Source organism: Odontesthes bonariensis, chromosome 19, assembly GCF_027942865.1.
Source record: "Odontesthes bonariensis isolate fOdoBon6 chromosome 19, fOdoBon6.hap1, whole genome shotgun sequence".
In the NCBI taxonomy this organism is placed as follows: domain Eukaryota; kingdom Metazoa; phylum Chordata; class Actinopteri; order Atheriniformes; family Atherinopsidae; genus Odontesthes; species Odontesthes bonariensis.
The window spans coordinates 25,120,066-25,143,994 of record NC_134524.1 but is presented as its reverse complement, the minus strand read 5'-3'; the positions used below and the strand labels follow the sequence as shown (position 1 = coordinate 25,143,994).

The 23,929-nt window shown below is 41.7% G+C and overlaps 1 protein-coding gene across 1 annotated transcript; it reads right to left on the bottom strand.

Annotated features, from left to right (window-relative positions):
- Positions 1–18,237: 18,237 nt before the first annotated feature.
- On the bottom strand, positions 18,238–19,337 carry LOC142368749 (uncharacterized). Its single transcript, XM_075450929.1, has 5 exons — positions 19,210–19,337; positions 19,024–19,117; positions 18,762–18,885; positions 18,368–18,612; positions 18,238–18,267 (listed from the first exon to the last, which is right to left on the bottom strand). Exons 1-5 carry the CDS (start codon positions 19,335–19,337, stop codon positions 18,238–18,240), a joined length of 621 nt encoding a protein of 206 aa, XP_075307044.1.
- Between the last annotated feature and the right edge of the window lie 4,592 nt (positions 19,338–23,929).

Sequence of the window (23,929 nt, the reverse complement as noted above, 5' to 3'; positions counted from 1 at the left end):
TGAAGAAGATTCAGGAAAAGAGTCCTTTAAAGGACACAACAGTGAGACAGATGAGGTGTCTGAATCCAGCTCGCATGTACTCGTGTCCAGAATTGTGTCAGACACAAATGAAGGGACTCAAGTTATTACTACAAAGGGAAACCTTTTGGATTTGGAAACTAAAAGCAATGGAATTTCCAGGCTTGAATGAGGAAATAGATTATGTGCCTTTTTTGTGACTGTTTTTAATTTTCCATGGTTTTGTAAGAAAATATAGGGCCTAGATCTATTTATATTCCATGTACATATATGTAGGTTGTGTAATCTCACAGCAAGTGTAATGTGTATATTTTCTTGATTGAATTTTGTGAATGTTTACTGTCTTATGCTGGGAACCGTGTGAGAGGCGGGCCCAAAGTTGTTTTTTTAGTTTGATTGACAGCTCTCTGCTACTGAGAGCTGTGTTGAGAGAGCTTCGGGAATTCATGCAAAAGCTTCTGGTCTTGTCTCATGGACAGGCAACTGTCGAGAGAGGATTCTTTATCAATAAAGAGGTTGAGATATGCAACATCCAAGAGGACACTCTCGTAGCACACAGAATTGTCTGCAACTTTGTGTCAAGCCACGGAGGGGTTTCAAAAGTCCCCCTCACCCAAGAGCTTCTCAACTCCGTATCATCTGCAAGAGGCCGCTACCGAAACTATCTGGAGACACAACGGCAGAAAAAGGAATCTGAGGCCCAGACGCTTAAAAGAAAGGCTGCTGAAGGCGACCTGGAGCAACTCAAGAAAACCAAACGTACAGTGCAAGAAGTTGCTGATAACCTAATCCATGACGCTGACCGCTTGTCAGAACGGGCACAGTTGGTACAAGGAAGCAAGACGGCTGAGCTGATTGCAAAGTCCAATGCATTCAGGCGGAGCCATAAAGAAAAAATGGCAGAAGTAAAGAAGCTGGATGACCTCATCGCATCCAAAGGAGACGACCCCCGGAAAATGTAGTACGGCACGCACACTCACACACATACGCGCACACACGCATGCATACTACAGACACACACACTGGCCCACTTACACACACAAACACACACACATACAGACACACTCGTGCCCTTGCACACACACACACACACTAGCCCACTTACACACACATACACACACTCGCAGTGCTGGATCCAAACAATAGTGTAATGTTCCAATCTGACCTCCTGGTGGCAGTGTCGTCTCATAGGTGGGGATTTCTCATTGATTCTTTTAAAAGCAGAAATCAACGTCTGATATTCATGATCTGAAGGGGATGAACTCCTGTGTTTCTGCAGAATACCTGAGTTTCCTCCAGTGCCACCATGAAGTTAGTGTTTTTCACCACATATATTTATATATACACTAACTTATAGATTTAATCTGCTGTAACTCCTGATTAAATGGAGGTTTTCCTCTTTCTTTAACTGCAGAATTCCACCATAATATAATTCTAGTTAAAAAAATAAAATAATAAACTCATATGTCAGCTTTAGTTATTTATAAATGTAGATTGATGATACAAATTGGATGGAAGCTTTTGGCTCCGGATGAAATGTTTTGGGTTCAGGTGGAACCGAACCAGGTCAACACCATTATTCCAGAATTCTTTGCATCTTCTTCAGATTTTCTCTGTGAAAACAGAGACTTCTGAAACATGTTTCTGAGCTGGTGTGGATGCTGCTGGAAGGACCTCTGCTGGTCACTCTGGTAGTTTTTGACATCTGTTATGATGTGTAACCGTAGCAACGGAAAAGTTGTTCACATGTTGGTGCAGCTAACTGAGCTTCACAAAAGCCCAAGAAATGGCTGGAAAAATACCCCAAATCTGGATGAGTTGAAGAGGAGACATCTAGGATGCACAGCAGGAACAACATGGAGGAAAAGGAGGAGGAAGTTTAAAGCATTTCTTCCCTCGATCATCAGGGGAAATGTGAGGTCACTGGTGGATAAGAAAACTTCATGGATCAACTACACACTGAAAGGTTGAATCCTAAACTTTCTCTTTTCATTTTGTTTTCATAGGGACCGAGTTCAAGCCTTTTCCAGGTTCCACTCAATGTTTCTCAGTCTTCAAAGTTTGAAACCAATAAGTCGGAGACTTTATTGAGATACAGATACAGAGCATGAGACAGAACACCAAGCAGCTGAAGAAACCAGAGAAAGTTGATGAGCAAAGCTGCTTCACAGGAAACATGTTGGAAGACTAAAAGATAATGTATGTGGTCATCAGTCTCAGTAAAAAGTGCCAAGAAAGCAGCTCAAAGCAGCAGAGGCATCGCTCAGAGGGTCAATAAACTGCTTTGGGACTCGGAGATCATATGTTCAAGTCCTGTGAGAGCTGCTCAAAGAGTTTAAATGTCTCCAGGTTTTAGAGGCCAAAGCAAAGAGTGAAAAGCTTTAAGGTGGAAAGCGTGCACATTTTCATAAAGATGGATTAATTGAGATTCCTGTAAATGAACAAGAGGACAGTAACTGGACTGGTTCTGCTCCGGGGCCACCTCCCAGGAGCTCCTCCTCCTATCTCTAAGGTGAGCTCCTTCTCTAGGCCTGACCCCTCGGGTGTGTCCCAGTTTCCCTTTCCTAGGAGGTGAGCTCCTTCTCTAGGCCTGACTCCTCGGATGTGTCTCAGTTTCCCTTTCCTGGGAGGTGAGCTCCTTCTCTAGGCCTGACCCCTCGGGTGTGTCCCAGTTTCCCTTTCCTGGGAGGTGAGCTCCTTCTCTAGGCCTGACCCCACAGGTGTGTCCCAGTTTCCCTTTCCTGGGAGGTGAGCTCCTTCTCTAGGCTTGGCCCCTCGGGTGTGTCCCAGTTTCCCTTTCCTGGGAGGTGAGCTCCTTCTCTAGGCCAGACCCCAAAGGTGTGTCCCAGTTTCCCTTTCCTGGGAGGTGAGCTCCTTCTCTAGGCCTGACCCCACAGGTGTGTCCCAGTTTCCCTTTCCTGGGAGGTGAGCTCCTTCTCTAGGTCTGATCCCTCGGGTGTGTCTCAGTTTCCCTTTCCTGGGAGGTGAGCTCCTTCTCTTGGCCTGACCCCTCGGGTGTGTCCCAGTTTCCCTTTCCTGGGAGGTGAGCTCCTTTCTCTAGGCCTGACCCCTCGGGTGTGTCCCAGTTTCCCTCTCCTGGGAGGTGAGCTTTCACAATCTGGTGCTGCTCCATCAAGGTCTTTGTGTCAATCCAAGTCTGACCCCACCCCTGAGACAAGGTGCCAGGGGAGAACCTACCTGGAAGGTAACCCCCGACAACAAAGCTCTCAGGTTCCTGGGAGAACTCAAAGCCCTCCATCACGTTACGGATTCTATTCGTGTTGTGAATGATGGCATCACGGTTTACACTGAGAGCCAACAGGACAGCAGCTCTGTTGTTTAGAGCCGTGAGATGGTTGTTGGAGACTTCTTGCTCCCTTAGATATATTTAAACAACCATCCTTATAATCCTTTATGAAATCTCCATTTTCTATGCAGTGATGCTTATTTTTCCATGTGGAATTAAAGTTTATTCTATTGATTTCTTTTATGATTCTAGGTGGGATGGCGAGGGAGTATGCTGGATAAATTAATCTGGATAATGATTCAACCTTGGTTAACATGGTTCTGCCGAATAGCGTTAAGTCTGTTTGTAGCCAATTATTCAAAGTTTTTTTGCACTTGTCAATTGTATTTTGCATATTCTTTTTTTAACTAACGTCTTCACATTTAGTTATCCAAATCCCTAGATATCTAGTCTCCTTTTTGACAGGCACATCATACAATGATGATTCAGAACAGTTATGGATACTCATAAGTTCACATTTGTCCAGATTCAGGTGCAAACCTGAGGCCTGAGAAAAAAATAAAAAAAATTTATTGTTTCTAAGGCTAATGGAATTTGATCCTTATTTCTTAGAAAGATAGTTGTATCATCAGCAAGGTGACTTATAATAAATTTGTGGTTGTTTATATCTAAACCTTCAATGTTTGAATTTAAAACAGTAATAGCTAGTAGTTCAGTGGCTATAATAAATAAAAGAGGTGAAATGCTGCAACCCTGCCTGATGCCTCTTTCTACCCTGAATCTGGAACATGTACCTTCTGAGAGACTGAACTGGTGGAGGTACCAGATCGGCTCGGGGTCCGTCGTCTGCTGAACACGTCACAGAATATGGCTGAACGCTGGAATGGGAGTACATTGTGATTGGCTATACGTCGGACAGTTGTGATTGGCTCGTTTTTTCTTTCATCTTATAACCTTATGTGTGCCTTGCACATGTACACCCCGATTTACCTTTGTGTATACATGCCACATGTTTCTGTACATTTTGTTAAAAATCTTTAATAAAAAAAAAAAAAAAGTTGGCTCAGACAAACTTTGTTGCATTCGACTTTCACAACAGACAGACAGAAAGATAAATGGATGCCATTTATTTCAGCAAATTTTTCAGTTTGTGTATTTGTCTCATTTACCTAGACTATATATATATATAAAATTATTTATATATATAAAATTATTTATATATATATATACACATATATATATGTAGTGTATGTTTTTACACACATATCCAACAGAACAATTTTTACTAGTTTTATGTACATTTATGTGCAGGAGTCCACCCGCATATAGTCAAAGAGGTTATTGCTGCTCAGCACACAAAACTGAAAATGAAGCTTCTCTTCAGAGTGAACCAAGGCCAAAATGATGCTGCCGATCACCGAAAGACCGAAAGAAAAAAAACTCTTCTAGTTACGGTTACTATGGCTACTACAGCCAATAGCCGCTTTCGGACTGTAGGAACCTTTGGCAGTTCTAATAACCTTTTAATCCGCGGGGCCGTTTTCTCCCGTGTTCGGACATACAGCAACTCGGGGCTTTCTCCCTCAGTTCCTATAACTATTTAGCTCCTTCTCCGAGGTCGGGTCTTTTCATAGTTCTATAGAACTAATCTAAGGGAGGTGTGTGGTGGTCGGTAGCTACGCCCCATGTAATTCTATCACGGCTGAAATGTCTCCTCATATGACACAGACACAACCAGCGGGTGTTTAATAAGTCAACTTACACTGGTCTCATTTGTCTGCAGCGCTCTGCTCTCCTTTCTTCCTTCATGAAATAAAAAAGTATCGTCTCCTGACTCTCTCTGTGAGCTCTTCCAGCCTCGATATTAGACGCCTGATGTGATTGTCCATGATTAATATCACCATCATGCAGACCATAAACACAGTGGCCTCCCCGCTCTCCATATTTGCTCCTTGGTGGTGTTTTTTCTACTCTCCTTACTTTTACCGTTTTGTTTTGTGTTTGAATGTAGCGCTAAACGGCTAACGGCTAACGGTAGGCGTCCACTATTCCGGCACGTCAAGCCGTATCCAACGCATTCAATTCATTTTCAATGAAATCCGGCCGATCGTTGTCGCCGTGCTCGCAAAGCATGCTGGGATTCCGGCACGGCGAGCGGCGGACCTGCGGCACGTCAAAAAGTTGGGCTCGGCCAAACTTTATGCAAATTTGCCACGGCTGACGGAGTGAGTTATCCAATGGCAGTAGATCATGTGTTCTCCTGTGTCGCAGCAGCAGCAGCACAGCAGCTCTCCTCGCTCGCAGATCCGGATCCATGGTACAATATGAAATAATGTTCCATTGCTGACGATTTATACACATTCATTTCCCTCCAAAACTCAAATTTTTAGAGGGAGAAACTTCGGTTGGTTAAAATCACAAGTTATTTACTTTCCCCCGGAGCCATTTCACACGCCCCTCTGTACACACCCACTGTAGTAGCAACACGGCGACAACTAGGCATCCAATCCGGCGAGTTACGTTGACGTGCCGGAATAGTGGACGCCTACCCTAAGGTAGTGGACGCCTACCCTAAGGTAGGCGTCCACTATTCCGGCACGTCAACGTAACTCGCCGGATTGGATGCCTAGTTGTCGCCGTGTTGCTACTACAGTGGGTGTGTGGGGCGTGTATGGCTCCGGGGGAAAGTAAATAACTTGTGATTTTAACCAACCGAAGTTTCTCCCTCTAAAAATTTGAGTTTTGGAGGGAAATGAATGTGTATAAATCGTCAGCAATGGAACATTATTTCATATTGTACCATGGATCCGGATCTGCGAGCGAGGAGAGCTGCTGTGCTGCTGCTGAGACACAGGAGATCACATGATCTACTATCATTGGATAACGCACTCCGTCTGCCGTGGCAAATTTGCATAAAGTTTGGCCGAGCCCAACTTTTTGACGTGCCGCAGGTCCGCCGCTCGCCGTGCCGGAATCCCAGCATGCTTTGCGAGCACGGCGACAACGATCGGCCGGATTTCATTGAAAATGAATTGAATGCGTTGGATACGGCTTGACGTGCCGGAATAGTGGACGCCTACCGTAACACGTCACTGAAGCAGACGGCTGCGCGCGGCGCATCAGTCCCTATCAGGTCCCGACTCATGTGCGAATGCAGACTGAAACAGTTCCGCTGGGGAAGGATAGTTATCAGAACGAAATTCGAGGAGGGTAGTTCTGATAACTACTTTCTTAGAACTGTCTGTCCGAAAGCGGCTAATAACAATGTACTCCCATTCAAGTCGACAGCCATATAGTGTGATGTAATCAGCAAGCGACGGAAGCCGAGCCGATTCAACCAAACAATGCGTTCTGCGCTTTGGACGTCATCAATCACGTGATCAGCGCCATTTGCTGCACGCCCCGGAACATTGTCCCGACTCTGAACACGTGATAACATAGCAACAGAAAGCTGCAAGCAGGTGAGTCCAGAAAATAATGAATTTAGAGGTCAGACGTTAGCAGAAATGTCTTCAAAGTGCTCTGTGTCATTGGTTTGATTCCTGCTCCTGGACACGGGTAGTCAGAACATGCAGCAGAGAGTAAAAAGTTCAAATAACCTGGCTGCTATTCACAGTTAGCCCGGCATGCTAAATGCTAACACTTGATAGAAGTGTGCAACCAAAATATGTGATTTGATGTGTTTAACGTACACAATATGCCATATTTCATGATTAGATCTTAAAATGGGACTTAATTATGCTCAATATAAATACTTTAATGACATTAAGAGTTTAAGTTGTGTGAAGAGGAGTCATAGCATTATTATAAAGACTTGTGGGTGATCCAGGAAAGTATCACAGGAGTAGTAGAAATCCAGTTCTCCTCAGTATCAGTGTGTGATTTCTCAGATTTACACTCAGAAGCCCATTAAAAGACAGTCTGACTGTCCTCTTCAGAAGTGTCTCATGAAAGCTTCATTATTCACTTTCCTTTACATATCCAATATTTTCTGTTATCCACGAACCAACAAGGACTGAGCACATGATAAAAAGGTTCTGAAAATGAGAACAGGTTTAGAAACGGAGACAATCTGAAGTAATGAGTTTAATGGAATGTGACTTGGATAGTCAAAAACTGTGCAGACCAGAATGGAGCAGCAGAACCTGGAGGTGAACCTGGAGGTGAACCTGGAGCTGAAGCAGGAGCTGAAGCAGGAGCTGAAGCAGGAGCTGAAGCAGGAGCTGAAGCAGGAGCTGAAGCAGGAGCTGAAGCAGGAGCTGAAGCAGGAGCAGAAGCAGGAGCAGAACCAGGAGCTGAACCCCTCCACCAGTAACAGAGCCGACTCATCCTGTGGGTCCACCGGGCCACAGGTCAGTGTGGAGGAGGTTTTTATTTTATTTCTTATTTATTTGGTTAGGACTCTGCACATTAATCAACATATCAGCAAAGCATCAATGTAAATATGCCGGAGTTAGCACAGTTGCTAAATTTCATCCGTTGTCCTCAGGCAGGTATCATAAAAACATACAGACAATACACCATGACAAAAAACTAAAGAACAAACAAACAGAAAATCTTTAGAAAGATTCACATCAAAGTTAAGAGTCCGTACACAAAAGGGAAAAGACGGAGAGGTGACACATGAGAGCAGCTCTGGCTGTTTTCAACCACTGTTTAAGGCTCTTTTTAAAGGTGGTGGAATTGTCCCAGTTTCTAACACGAGTTGGCAGTGTGTTCCAGCACTGTTCCTCTGATGGACTCCACCATTTGGCCAAACTTAGACCTGCATCATTGAACATCAGTCTCCTCAAGTGCTCTGGGGTTTACTTTAGAGGATTATGTCTTTATGAAATCCTGTAATAGTGGAGGGGCTAATCCTTTGGAAACCTTAAAGATGAGACATCCAAAAACAGCTGATAGCTATCAAAGTAGCTTTAGTCCAAGTTTCCCAACTGAGCCAATGAAAAATCTATTGATAACTCACAGTAATCTCCAGATTGTCAGTTAGCTCATCATTTACCTGGAGCTGTAGATCACTAAGATGGGGAGATAACTCATTTAGATTGTTCCATATTAGCTTTTAATCACCATTTGCCCCATTTATGGCCTCAATATAGAATCTGCTTTCACCTTACGGGTCATCCTTAAGACTTTATCTCTATTTTTCATTCATTTTATAATTTCATTGTTCAACCAGGGCAGATTATTTCCATGTTGCTTGGATTTACCTTTTTTTTTTTTTTTTTTTTTTTTTTTTTTTTGTGAATCGTTATAATATCATTGACTTTTTTAATAAAGTTATATTAGCTAGCCTCATTGTTGTTATTTTCCAGAATATTAGACCTTCTAGATATTGGATTTCCTCATTCAGGAATTGTTGCTGGATTTTGGGTATGAAGTAGAACTGGTGACCTCTGGTGGATGCCATTAAATGCTTCCTCTTAATTTTCCATGAGCACAAGATAAAATTGTGATCTGACAGGCCAGATAATAGATTAAAAGTCTTAGAAATTCTTTCAGGATTATTTTCTAAATATTAGATCAATTGTTGTATTTGACGTATTAGTTATTCTTGTCGCTCCTTTTATAATTTGTCTCAAATTGTACTCATCCATCAGCAGTTTATTTTTTTTCCTGACTTGATGACCCAGTTGATATTAAAATCAGCGAGTAGGATGATTTCCTTCTTCGAGTTGCAGTGATTTAAGATTGTCTGAAGATGATCATAAAACACATCCTTTGCTGAGGTGGATCCACACAAATCACAGTAAAAGACATTGCAGAGCAGAGTGATGCATTTAGACCAATACAGGGCTCCAGAGTGCGCCCAATTTGGTCGCACATGCGACCTATTTTCTCAATGGTGCGCCTAAAAAAAATCTCAGGGTGCACCGGTGCAACCACCCGTTCGAGGGGAAAAAAAAAAAAGTCTACGCGACTGAAAGTCTCCCTGACGTTCAACAACAGACACACGTTAGACCCATATCGTGGTCTAAACCAATCAGAGATGGTGAAGGGCGGGACCCCCTTCTGATTGGCCCGTGTACGTGTGTATGTTTGAACACGAGCTTGCTAGTCAGACAGAGAGGTGATGAACCTCAGCTCGTCAGATAAACAGTGGACGTAGCCGCGGGTGATAAGATGAAAAGAACAATTGACAACTTTTTGGTTAAGTTAAGGCCTGATTCGTCCGAAAATAATCACAACCAATGCTCTGACACAGAGCCATCAACCTCCCACGTTATGTCAGGCCCTGGTCCGGAGCTAGCATCAGATATTGGGCTAGCATCCAGAGCTAGCATCAGATAATGAGCTAGCATCAGATAATGAGCAACATACGATCGACTCTGATCCAGAACCAACTGAAATTAAAAGGGGTAAAGTGTATACATTTGTAAGAGAGTGCCTTGAGCAGTTTCCCCGGCTAAGATGCAGTAAAGCCGATAATATAATGCACTGTGTGTACTGGAAAGTGTGGCAATAGTGCATTTGTGACTGGTTCTAATACATTTCGAATTGAAACGCTGAAAAAGCACAACGCATCTGCTCAGTGTCCCCTCTCCCCGCTGCCTTTCAGCGGCAGGCAGCAGCTGAAAGCACCTGATCGTTCAGGAATGCGTCAGTGTGTACGGCCGTATCTTGAGGAGAGGAAGACCGGTGAATATGCTGATTTAACCCAACTACAGGAGTTGATCATCCGAGGGGCATGTGACTGCAATGGAGGATAGTCCATAAGACACTGAGCCATGAGATGTTCAGTTTAAAGCCCTTAAAACACTTGCAATTTTAATTTAGATTTTCTTTTTATTTCATTTATCTTGAGACGTTTTAAGTTTAAATTTCAGGCCAGAGAAGCACTTTAAGCACCAACACTTTTTCAGTAAGTAGTTAGTAAGTTAAGTTCAGTAAGTTTGTAGAATTGTGCTTCAAATAAAGAACTTTATTTTGACCAGATTGCTAGTTAATAGACAGATATGGACAGCGATTTTTTTATTTTTTATTTTTATTTTTTTAAATAATAATAATAAATAAATAAATAAATAAATAAATAAAGTGAACCTGTAAAACTGCAGTGTTAAATGCAATGCGGTTGAAAATTTGGGTGCACCTAATTTTTGTGCTGGTGCACCTAAGAAAAAAAGTTAAGCGCACCAGTGTAAAAAGTTACTCTGGAGCCCTGCAATACCATCAGCGTTAATGTCTTTAGGCCACCTTATTAGTTCATGTTGAAACTTCTCTCTGACATAAATTAATACTCCCCCACCTCGCCCTGCTTCTCTAGCCTTTCTAAATATATTATATCCTTGAATGCTGGTAGCTGCTGTAGATGATGATGAATATGTCAACCAACTTTCACATATTCCAAGTATATCAATATTAGAGTCACTTAAAGGATAAGACCGATTTTTTTTTACATTGGGCCCTTGATTTCACATTATAACATGATGTTCTACTCACCCCTGCTTGTTGTTGAACATTTGGAGCTGTTCCGAAGATATTCGCGAGGCGTCTGGCTGCTCTCTTGAGATATTCGGCCATGAAACGGTTTCCTATGGGCAAGCTTATACAGGCACAAACTACGCTGTTTATAATTTATTAATTACTCTACACTAGCACTGATAACGTGGAGGTGCGTTGCTTACTTAAAAAAATCCGGGTTACTAATTTTGAATTTTAGCCGAATGAATAAATAGGCAGCAGGTCTGTGGGCTGTCTGTGGCAGTAGCACGACGATGACGTCAGTTACACCCACTTTACGACGAAAAAAACAAAATTACAATAACCCGGATCAGCGACTACTTGCACAGGAAATGTTTGCACACACCTGTGGCTGTTTATGGGAGAAATCCCACCCATTGCGCGTCATGCTGTTTTTTTCAGAATGTCATTTGCTATTCAATGCACCACTCCAAAGTAAACTGGTTCGAGCCGCACACAAAACAAGTAGTGCAGATACTTTGGACGCATCAGTGAGTAATTGACTATTGTGCCCCAGCAGACAGGGTAAACAGTCATCTATTGGAACAAGTAAGATGTCATTCAAAAGCTAAAAGACCAGAGCTGTTTCGGTATGACGTTGGGGCTAATACATGCATGCTAACTCAAGTTATGATCAAGATTGTGCGGAAAAATATGCTTCTGACAGAAATTCTGAAAGTTAGCCGCCGCAGACTTTGTGTCTTTGTGGGTGAAATACTTGTTGTAGACTAACTATTTTACTGGAGTACATTAATTGGACCCTTGCCAACGTGACAGGACTGTTTTTATTGAAATTGTATCTTTTCTTATAATACTGTGAGGCTTTATAGGTGACTTTGATACTTTTATGTTTTTGCGACTGGTTTTACATAAGTGTTAACTGTGTCCACAGTTCTGATTGTATCCTGGATACATCATTGGAATCACAAGACCCTTAGCTTTCCAACGGTATATAACATATGTAGGTACATATTAAGGCGGGCTGAGGAAATCTCCGGATTTGCGCTGAAGTGTGCAACGTCCCGCCGGCGGGACATAAAAACGTTAAGGGGTTAATAAATGTTCCATTTGCTCAGTTTGTGTTTTTCCTGGTTAAAAACAGCAACGTGTTTCCTGGTTTCATCTCCTCTCTCTGAGCTGCAGATCCAGATGTGCTTAGACTCAACATGTGCTGCAGGCTGAATGATCTGCTGGAAGAAAATCAGTGGGCAGATTGTTGTGGTGGGACGTTTTCTGGCTCTCAGTCTGCAGATTTGAGAGGTTCAGGAGCTAATCTTCATTATATGTGTTTAAAGTCTCTGGGTTACATGAATTGAACCTGGTGGTGGTAATATTCTGGGTCTTTAATGGTTAGATGACAGGTTTGTAGAGTTGTTTTAACAAAGAGAAACAAAGGTTGAGTTAAAACGGACTGTGTTTCCCTGATGGCTGTTGAGTTGAATGGCTGCAGACCTCTGAGTTGTAAGCTGGAACAGAGGGTTAGTATAAAGAATGTCATGTATTACCACCACTGTTGCTTTTGTTCCTTTAAACCAGCGGTCATTAACCTTTTTCAGCCCAACCTCTACATGGTGTTTAAGTGAACAACTTGGACAAGACTCTGGTTCCTTCCATCATTTAGAAATATTGTAGCTCAAGTTCCTTTTCAGAGTTTCATCATGACAAAAAGAATTAGTAAAAGAGCAAAAAGTAAGAGTTTACTGCTTAAAAAGCTGAACGTGTGCAGAACACATCAGAGCACAGTGCTGATAGCTGAGGGCATTTATAGACGCACCCTCAGCGTTCACGTTTGATCTGAGATATTGAGACCTGTGTGGCTCGGTCTGTCCAGGTCCAGTTAGAATATGTTGGTTAGCGTAGGTTAGCTTAGAGAAATCTTTTGTGTGAACTTCAAAAGGATCTAAGTCTTCTTCCTCTCTGTCATTGCAGAAACATGGAGCCCAAGAGGGATCCAGATGGCACTGCTGTAAGGACTGTGGGAAAGTTATCAAACGATCAAATCTGAGGTATCATCAGAGGCTTCATACTGGAGAGAAGCCATACAGCTGTGGTCAGTGTGGGGCAGCTTTCACTGCATTATCTAATCTAAAGACACACCAACGTATTCACACAGGAGAGAAGCCATACAGCTGTGGTCAGTGTGGGGCAGCTTTCACTGCATTATCTAATCTAAAGATGCACCAACGTATTCACACTGGAGAGAAACCTTTCATCTGTGGTCAGTGTGGGGCAGCTTTCACTCATTTATCTCATCTAAAGACACACCAACGTATTCACTCAGGAGAGAAGCTTTATATCTGTGGTCAGTGTGGGGCAGCTTTCACTGAATTATCTTGGCTAAAGAGACACCAACGTATTCACTCAGGAGAGAAGCCATACAGCTGTGAACAGTGTGGGACAGCTTTCACTCAATTATCTGATCTAAAGAAACACCAACGTATTCACACTGGAGAGAAACCTTTCATCTGTGGTCAGTGTGGGGCAGAAATGATTGGCATAAATCAACAACAATTTTTACGGCAGATAGGCAAACTATAGTTCGCAACGGGTCGGGTCGGCCCGAATTATCTATCGATCGATCGATCGATCGTAACGAAAGTCTGCATGGAGCGGGGACAGACATGACACCGCTGCGTGCACGCCTTTAGCGGAGAAGAAGATGGAGTTGGTGAAGAGCAAACTTGCTGCAGGTGAATTCACCGTCGCTACAGGAGTGGGAAAATCAGAGGTCTAGAAAGTGTTTGGAGTGGTGCTGGATTCTGATGGAAATTCCACAGGTTATGTGCAATGCTCAAAATGCAAGGTGCTGTTAAAATATGACAGCAAAAAAACAGGGAGCCTGAGCCGCCATACAGTAAGCTGTGGGCATTCGGCCACCGTCACGACGCAGCAGCAGCAGCCAATGACGAAGTTCACGGCCCAAAATAGAACAGTAAGTTTTCCCATTCATATCATGTTTCTATTGTGGAAAATATTGTTTCACTAGGTTTTTACGTGGGTTAGGCCACTGCACAGAAGTGCCGTAACGACCCACAGCCCGTCAGTCTCCATAGGATAACATGGGAAAACTCGACCCCCGGCGTCGGGCCGGGTTCGGGTAGATAATTCATATTGATGTGTCAGGTTACATCGTGCTCGGGCTTTGAAAGCCACGGGCCGGGTCGGGTCGGGTTTCAGGCCCGTTGAGAACTCTAAAGCAAACATTCACCTGGGAGCAGCAGCAGGAACTACCAATCAGAAGCCTTGCCTTTGTTCAGATTAAAAATCTTCTTTGTGGATTAGCACCTTCTCTTGTCAGGACTTTAGTTCTGAATGTTCTGTGGGGAGCACATGTTTGAAGAACCATTGAAACTGCTTTATAATTTGTTGGGATTGCTTTAACGGGGGACGGATCTCCCGACGTTCAAGACAAACATGGCATCAATTGTGAGTTGATGGACAGAACAAAATGCAGTCTGTCTGAAAGTAGAAACATGTTTATTCTGTTATACTGAACATATTTGTTTTGTTTAAAGTTAAGATCCACAAAGTAGCTTTGCACCAGCTGTGGGTATTTCTGTAAACATCTGAAGAAGCAATATATCATTTCAGTTTGATGTGAAGTCGAGCTTTACACTCGTCTGTATTTCATTGTTCTGCATTTCATTAAAGGTCAGATGTTAACTTTTCTCATGCTTTTCATGTTCTTGCTATACAGATATTTTTGAAGAAAATGTGTGTTTGGTTACGAGGGAAAGTTGACCCTTATCATCTTCCCCAAAGACCCAGAAATCTTTAACGCAGTCTGGAGTTGTTCCCTGTACTTCCCAGACAGCTGTATGATGCTCATCACTGAAGCTGAAAGTTAAGGCTGTTCCAACACTAAAAGGGCACGAGGCTCAACTTCAAGCTGTGAAACTCTTTCAAATGTCTGTTGTGTTTGAATCGGATGTGTGAACGGATTTTAGTCCAAACGTCATGGCTGCACTAGACAGAGGGAAAAGGCAGCTAAGCAGGCTAACGGTACTTTGAATTGAACCGTTTAACACAAGAAAACTGAACTGATCTGTTTGTTGCTTCTACAACTGCTCAGTTACTCACACAATCAGGTACTGAGCAGATTTACCAAACAGACATTCTGCTGTAATCTCAGATGCTCTCAGTCGCGCTGCTCACGTTGTTTTAGTCCACAACTCTTCTTCTTCTTCTTCTACTGCCCCGACGGCTACACAACTTACCCAGAACACCTGGTGGCAGAGTGTGCACACGACACCCTTATACTTTATTGGATTGTATCTACAAACTCAAACGCTGATCATTTAAACCTGCTTCAGGCTGTTTCTGTTCCCTTTAGTTTTAAGCTGACTGTGTTTGGCGTACCCTGAGTATTTCAGTGAAAATGTTCAGCACAGACTTGGAGTTGTATTGTTACTACATATTGCTATTATGTCCTTAAGAGTTTCTTAGAAAGCGCTTTCTGTCGCTCACAGTGGGAGGATTAATGAGTATTCTTGAGTTGAATTCAACTGAGCTCATTTACAAAACTGATTTTGTTTGATTCATTTAAATGTTGATTATAACTTCAGCATAAAATCACATTCACCTAGTTTTAATGATAATGTTTCCCGTCTCATGGCCTCCCCGTCCCAACGAGATGCTGTAAGGTGTAGTTGAGGTGCAGCTTTGACCTTTCTTTGAGGCAGAAACTGAACTGTTTTACCTTCTGTCAGTGTGAGGTCCCAGCCTGGAGCCCTGAGGCGCCCCTGAGTGTGAGAGTCTTTCCCCTCGCCATCCTGGAAACATGCCTAAAGTTTCTGAAGGATAGGTGGAGGCTCTAAGTTATGGGGAAATGTCTTCATTTGTAACATTCAGTCACAAAACAAAAGAAACTCCTTAAGGCTAAAATAACTTTAATGATTACAAATCAGTGGAGGTCTGCTCGGGGCCCAAATGCTAATTACTCCTTTCAACAGCGGCATTCCTCATCAACTGTGACAAACGGGCATTTGTAAAGTCAATAATAAAAATGTAGGAGGATCTCCGGGTGAGAAGGAGCAGGAACCACGAGCGCACAAAGACAAAAGGTGATGGAACAGAGCTGATGACCTCCAGGTGAACTCTGAGGGATGGCAGAGAAGATTAGCGTAGAACAGCATAGCATAGGATTAAAGGGGCATATAGCATAGCATTGAAGAGGAGCGTAAGGTCCAAGTGGAAGGGAAAGGTATATAGAAAAATACCTCAATGTAAGATTAAGTATTGAAACCATAACGTAAGTAAAAAAAAAACGTATGAAAAAAGGTGAACATTTATGAGACCCTGTGAACAATGGAACCCTATTATCCCAATAGTGTAGTTTCCAGTGAACTAACTCAGTTAATCCACCAGTGTACAAAGTAATAATAACCCTGTAAAAGTGAATTACCTGTACTCAAAATACGCTGACCTCAGGGTTAGAGCTCTGGTCTTGTGACTTTAGGCTCAGGGTAAGTGGAAGGGAAAGGTACAAAAAAGAAAAGTATGATGGTATAATTTAGGGTAAACAAGTTTTTGGGAAAAATGATTAAAACTTAATTTTTCCAATCGTGGCATGGAGGGGGGGGGGGGGGGGGGGGGGGGCTTAGGGTTAGGTTTGGAGTGTTTACTCAGTGGTCTCCCTCTGCCGTGGAGTTTGTTGTAGAGACCGGGGGGTGCACGCTCGACTCCTGATCTGGCTGGTCATGCTGCATGTATTAACTCTTTAGAAGTAACTCAGGAGGACAGGTTTCTGAAGAGCTGCTGAGGTTTGTTCAGGCTGAATGCTCAGGACACCCTCAGGTCTTCTAGCTGCTGGTTGGAAGCTGACATCCATATCATCCTCATCCATGTTGGTCTCAGGAGTGCTGCTTTTATGCCACACTGAACTCATTTTTCAGTAATGTTCTCCAAAAGTGAAGGCAAAACACTGTTTTCATCAGTGTTAAAGATAGAAATGTCACAAAGCTTTGTCGTTTTAATACAAAACCTTTTTAAGGGATTATAATAAATGAAGTTAGTGGAATAGGAGCTGGCTGGATGAAAATTATTGAGGGGAATGTTCCACTTTGACCTGATGGTGGTAGCATTGGCTCAATGTCAGGGCTATTTGCTACGTTAATGACTTTTCCCTCAGCTTTAAGTTACTCATGTCACATAAATGTGATATTTGTGAATTCCCATGCAAGTCAGCAGCCCCTTTCAGGGTTAGAGTTATTTATTTTCCATTAATCTGACTTCATAAAGCAGGTATATCATGCCTGAGTGAGCACAACACAAAAACCATGCAGTAATAATCTTACACAGCAAAAACTGGAGTGTTGAATCAACTCCCACAGAGTCAATTTTAACACTTTTTGCGGGTTAATATAGCTCCACACTCTACAGAGTTAAATTAACACTTTCAAAATAGTTAATTATTTAACACTATACCTAGAGTTACTTTTTAACTCCCTAGACTGGGTTGAATTAACACTATATCGAGTTACATTAACACTATATCAGAGTTCCTTTTTAACTCCCTAAACTGGGTTAAGTTAACACTATATCGAGTTACATTGACACTATATCAGAGTTCCTTTTTAACTCCCTAAACTGGGTTAAATTAACACTATATCGAGTTACATTGACACTATATCAGAGTTCCTTTTTAACTCTAAATTGGGTTAAATTGACACTCCATAGTTAAAAAAAAAACAACAGTACAATACAACCATTAAAATGACAATTCCAAGAAAAATGCATTTTCAAAAATACAATTTATTTTAACTTTTCCCCCAATGCAGTCAGTTAAAACATAATAAACGAGGGTATAATGTACAAACTTTCATCTGCTTTACCATATGAGCTTTGAATATCAAATGGTTGGTGACATTTGAGTTCAGTCATTTTCATGACACACCTCTCTTCAGTTGGTAAAACTTTGAAGGCATGGTGGTGTTCAACAAACATCTATGTAAATAGCTTTTTTGTCAAAAAATAAACGTCATCTTCAACCAGAAGTACATCATCTATTTGACAAAAGACTGGCATGTCTTCCTCCATGGAACTGCAAACAAGTCCACCTTTGTACTCAACACCATCGACTTTAACCCAACTTGTTGAGAAAACATCTTTGGACAACAGCATTTCACACATTTCACTGTTGACCACATTTTCATCTCTTAAAGAAAATGATTTCATTGGCCCATATTCCTTCTGTTTAAGGGTGAAGGTTTCCCAGTGATAAGCAATGGCCATTTGATGCCTTTTAGCTAGTGATTTGGTTTTGTTTTTGAAATTTTTGAAGTAATCTTTAAACATCTTGTGTTTTGCTTCGTACCTCATACACCAAACGTACAACAAAGGGCCAATTTTCCTAATAGAAGAGGGGTAATGGATCATAAAGTGATGCTTGGGTATGAGTTTTCTGTGTGGATACAAGCACTTGAATAATTTGTGGTGGTCAAGGATCAAATTTTTTAAATATACAGTCATGCCCAGAGTGAGAGAAGGTGAAAAGACTATGTTCATAATTTTTAACAGTAACAAACTCCAGTGTCTGTTCTCTGCAGGAACAATGTCACCAAACAGGAGCGGAATGTTTTTCACAAGACAGAATGTCTGGATAGAGTTCAAGCTGATGCCATTGCCAGCACTGTCCAATACGATTTTCATGGGGCGGTTCTTTCGTTCTAGAAATCCGTAATCAAAACCATAAATCCTTGAAAGCAAGTTCTGTTGAGTTTTGTCTGAGTCATGGATGAGTTTTTGGCGATTCTGAAAGGTCTCTCTCATCTTCAGAAAAATTACGGAACTGTCTGTTGTATGGTTGAGCAAGGAGATGGCTTCCTGGTATGCATCCCCATCAAGCTGCTGGTCAACAACAATGGACCTGCGCACATTTGGGCATCCTGAAAAAAAGCACACAATTCTTTCAAGAAAAAAAACAAGAAACACCCTAGATGAAGTTGTAAGAAAGAAAGAAAAATGAGGGGTACTTAGAGAATGAAAGACAGTTGCGTAGAGATAGATAGTGCCATAGATTAATAGATAGACTGACCTCCTCCTGGGGAAAAGCCAGTGGGGCTACTTGTAGATGCATGTCCTCTTCGAATCTTTCTCTGAATCGTTTTCAGACGCCAAGAAATGTATCCGGTGCTGCTTGCAGCATCATAGAAATGTTCCTAAAATGGAAATACATTCAAAATTAATGTGATGTCAACCTCATAAGCTACTGTGAAATTTCAGAATCTAAATGTTACTGTAATGTAGACAAAACATGAAAATTATGTAAACAGAGAGTACAATAATAATGACTATACATAGCCTTTCTTGGAGTATGGGTCTTTGAGGGACGGGAACACTGTCACTATCCCAAGAGCGTACTCTTCTCGAACAGCTTTGCTGGGGAGTTGCCTGAGAAAAGATCAAATTAGCATTAATACAAGGGCCAAGTAGTTAACTTGTTAATAAAAAAAAGATAGTACAGACAAATAGAACACACATACCCGTGTTTATCAATCATGTGTGCCACTATTATATTGACCAACTTTCTTCTGGTAGCATCTGTTAAGAGTTTGTGTTGTGTGATACTCTTGGAGGACCTCTTCACCACCTGAGCTGGTACCAAGGACATCTTCGATCAACTTTGAAAAAGAAGCAAAAAAACAAATGTGATAAACTGCCTTTCTAGAGCTTAAGGATGACAAATGTTGATTTTAAGAAACCAGCACAACCTTTCTAGCAGATGCTGCAGTAAGTGGGCCCTCAAGTCTTGGTTTCTTCCTAGGAACCTCATGTAGGAGTATAGTTCTTGTACTTGCACCTGAACTGAAGCTTGAATCAGAACAATCGGATGGAGAGGACAAGGAGCAATCGAAAAATTCTAAAAAAAAAAGGGGGGGTGGGGTGTTTATTTGCAGTATACAAAAAGTCATAGAAGATTTTTGATCTAACCAAGCCAACGGCACACCATAGACTCAACTCATTTAATCAATTGATTCTCAGTCTTGATAGGCAATTCAGAAATATTTTCAGAAATTGTTTTAAAGGCATGAATTAGATTAATCAAAAATACATTTGGTATTCATGTTGGATTTATGTCAGTTAAAATGACATTTAAACCATTTAATAAAAGTCAGGCTGAATGTCCCTGTTGTGTAACCACAAAGAATGATATTGAATATTTGATCCACCTTTAAGTGTATTAAATGACTTAATTCTGAAAACATTAAATTGAAATTGTTTACTGTATTTCTGTACTTATAAATTTGCATTAGTGTTTTGCACATTGCATTATGTAATTTACCCCTTTACATTTCTCACCGTCATTTGAGAAAACTGATAGAGTCACATTGCCTTGGCTGACAAGGTCACTGAAAATGTCCTCATCAACTTCTGTCCCTGTTGCATCTTTGTACACTAATTTTGCGTCAGGTGGCATGCAAAATCTCTCGATGACTGGAAAAGACAAGATACATCTGAGTGGACCTTTAAGCTAGCACTGATCTTGCCTCATTTCACATTCAATAATTTAATCCACCACTAAACAAATTCAGAGATAATCCCCTGCATTAAATACATTCCCTTTTCAGTCCAAATCTTAAAAGAAAGGGGCGTTGTTCTGCCCTTTATATCAAACCAAGCATAAGTAAAACAAAAACAAACCTTTGTCATGGAACTGCACAAAATCAAAACATCCATCAACCTCATCCAACTTCAGATACTTCTGCTGTTGGCAATACCGAACCTGGATCAGCATTTTTCTGAGACATGCAACAACAAAAAAATGTCAGTAAACACTTAACATGCAAGAAATAATTATTTAACACTCACATAAACGTTGTGTATCATGCAAGAAATTGTTTCATTATTAATTTCACTGCATGTCTAAGATTAAACCACATTCAGCAGCTGCTGGGAGGCTGTTAAAACATGCCACAGCAGGCCCAGTGGAAACACTCTCATTGATGAACGTGGCAGCGACTAGCTGTAGTGACTGCAGCACATGCTACTGTAATTGGGTCCGAGCACCGGCAACGTCGGGTCCGCCGAGGACCCATTGAAATTGTAAGGGTTCTTATTTTTAACATTTACATTTGAGGCAAAACTGATTTATTAAAAGGACCCCGGCTATGAAGACTTTCAGTTCTTAAAAGATACATATTAGTATCAGTTATAATAAAGTAATATCAAAAACATCGTTGATGTCTTCGTTTTCTAAAATTAGTAAAAAGAATATTTAACAAAGTCGCCATTGTTCGCAATGCTGGACAGTGACGTCAGATAGTTGTACCCAGTATTGGGCAGTCGGACTGATGCCATGCACCCGCCATGAACTTCAAGTTAGCTTGTTAACCTGTGCTAACGTTAGCCCCAAACTATATTCAACAGTTAAATATGAAGCCTTGTTTTTACAACCTCTCAAGCACGCGTGAGACTTGGTAAAATGCAACGGATAACATAGGAAACCGTTTTTTTTATTGTTAATGTTTATTTTTTAGCAAGTGGTAGTGGTGAAGTTAACATTGCATTAAAAAAAAAAAAATCCAAACATTCGCTGTCCAGTGCCAACCACAAAAAATGCTTAGCAAAGTTACATAAATATTCTCAGCAGATGTTTAATTCAATGTTATTGTTCCTACAAGTTTGATTTTGTAGCTTACCTCTCCTGTAAAACTCCAACTCCGCATCCACTCCTGATTCCAGCAGCGAAATAAACGACGGTTGACCACACCACGCACAGGACACTATTAATTGATGCAGGGGTTCACCCTACTGAAAGCCCAGGGGCATAACACACGGGTTTACCTGGACTGAAGCCCAGGGGCCTATCAAGCAAGTTAACTCGGCCGAGATGCACTTTACATCTCTACAGAGTTGATTTGCTTAGGTTTGAATAACTCTGTTAAATAACTCCAACACTGAACACCATTTTAATCAGAATGTGTTAAAATGACACTTTGAGAGTTGAAATCAACTCTGACATGTTTAACCCTGAAATTTCAACACTCCAGTTTTTGCTGTGTACACAGTAAGACTGTAATATTTTTGCTTTCCAGCTATTACCTGGAAATAGATCTACTTTTCACACATTATCTGTTATTGGGGAAAATCCCACTTCTCTGGTAAAGTTTAAGGCTGAAGAGGGGGCTCTGATTGGTTACTGAACCTTTCAGGAGGAGAAATGTGTTCAGGTCATGGAACAGTGGACCAGATCTTTACCCTCACATAGTTACTGTAGGGGTCATGGGAGTTTAACCATCCAGGGTTAGGGTTGTGTTACATGTGTTTTCTGGACTCTGGACCCCCAGAGAGTCTGTGGGGGGTGCCGCAGAAGCAGGGTTGGGGAGTAACGGATTACATGTAACGGCGTTACGGTAAAAGGATACAAAATAAAAGTAACTGTAATCCGTTACAGTACAAGCAAAAACGATGTACTCAGATTACAGTTACATTCAGTGAGAATGGGGGTTACTTAACAGGATTACAATTTGTGCGAGGTTGCAGTGACAGAAGTACAGAGCGGCAGGGTCGGACTGGGGAAAAAAAAAAATCGGCCCTGGCAATTTTCCCCGGGACCAGCCCCCCCTCAGTATTAATTAGTATCTCCAATCTAATTAAATAAAAAAAAAAAAAAACGAGCACAGACCGCTCATACAGTCAATGGCACGCACCCATAGAAAAAATACACACTCACACACACAACCTGACTATCGACTGCTAACAACCATGATCAGTAACCAGTGGTGTAGTCTACGTTGAACGCATGTATACAGCGTATACCCACCTCTTTTTTTTGGTGGATTTCCGTACACCCACCTAAAATGCTCAGTATACCCACCTAAAATTCGTTTTTCAATATTTAGAATAGCCAGCCACGTTTCATCAACTACCACTTTTCATGGAAGCCTTGTTATAATTTAACAATACAACGACAACACTTCATGATTGCATTCATTCGGAAATTGCGGCAGTCAGTCAATCTCCAACCAATCAGACGCGTTTTTTATGTCTCGCTGTCAGCCAAAACAAAAATCTATCATGGGGTGCGTACGTAGGTGCTTAGTGGCTAAGGAAAGGACTTTGTAAAGTCGAGGCTTCTACGAAAAGTCATTGTACATCTGGAATGGGCTGATACGATATGTTCTCCATGTTCTCACCATTCTGATCGGATTATGGAATTATCATCTCATCATCTCAACCCGAGAGTTTGCATTTCCAGGGCACACTTTTCCATGGCTGTTGACAGGTATGGTAGTGATTTATTAACACGTTGTCTAACTTTCGTGAACATATTGTAATGACTTCACGGAGGCTCTGAGACCGGCGGTTGCCGAACGGCTCTTTATTAAGTTATTACAAGCAGTACAATCACAGAACACGGGTGACTCTCAGTCCTGCTCCGCAACCAGCCCCAGGAGAGCACCAGACCTGCACACAGACTGGCCCACGCCCACTCCTCTCCCCCAATCACCAGCCCACACCTGAGTGACATGACCTGCGGTCCAGTGATTGACAGGGAGAGGAGGAAACAAGCCAGTCCGTGTGCTTTTACCTTAATTCTGGGTCGTTACAATATATTATTATGATGATGATGATCATTATTATTTGAAAAGCCTCAATGCGTGATGAAAACATGCCAGTGAATTTCGCTAGTTAGCCGACCGCGAGCTGCCAGGTTAAACAAAGCAGCAGCGTTCCAGGTTTTTAGTTGGGGACGACGAGGATCATGGCCAGGCGCAAGGGACAGCAAGACCTTAGGAACTTTTTTAATAAGGTTGCCCGACCTGACGTTTCCGAAAGTAAGTTAAGTTGAGTCAAAAACATAATTCACGCTTTTTATGAGACTAGTATTGCTACCAAGTTACCCTTCTAGGTTGTTTAATTTGTGGACACAACACGGCAATAACACAGGCTAGTCATGCTGTAGTCTAGCTTTTGTTCTTCTCTCAATACTAGCAAGCTAGCTACTCTGATCCACGTTTGCTTACTTAGTTTAAAATTCTAGACATTTGTTTATCTGGGATTCTTCTTTGGGAATAACTCCTAATCGCCATACCTGTCTGTATATGGTCTACATGATGATATGTACAGTGGCTGTCTGGATTAAGTAATTTATCTATCATAAACTAAACTTTATTTACTAGTTAGAACCATGCTATCTCCATGGTATGCTTGGATGGGGAGATGTATCTGTACTTAGGCAATGGTAATTAAATTATCTAC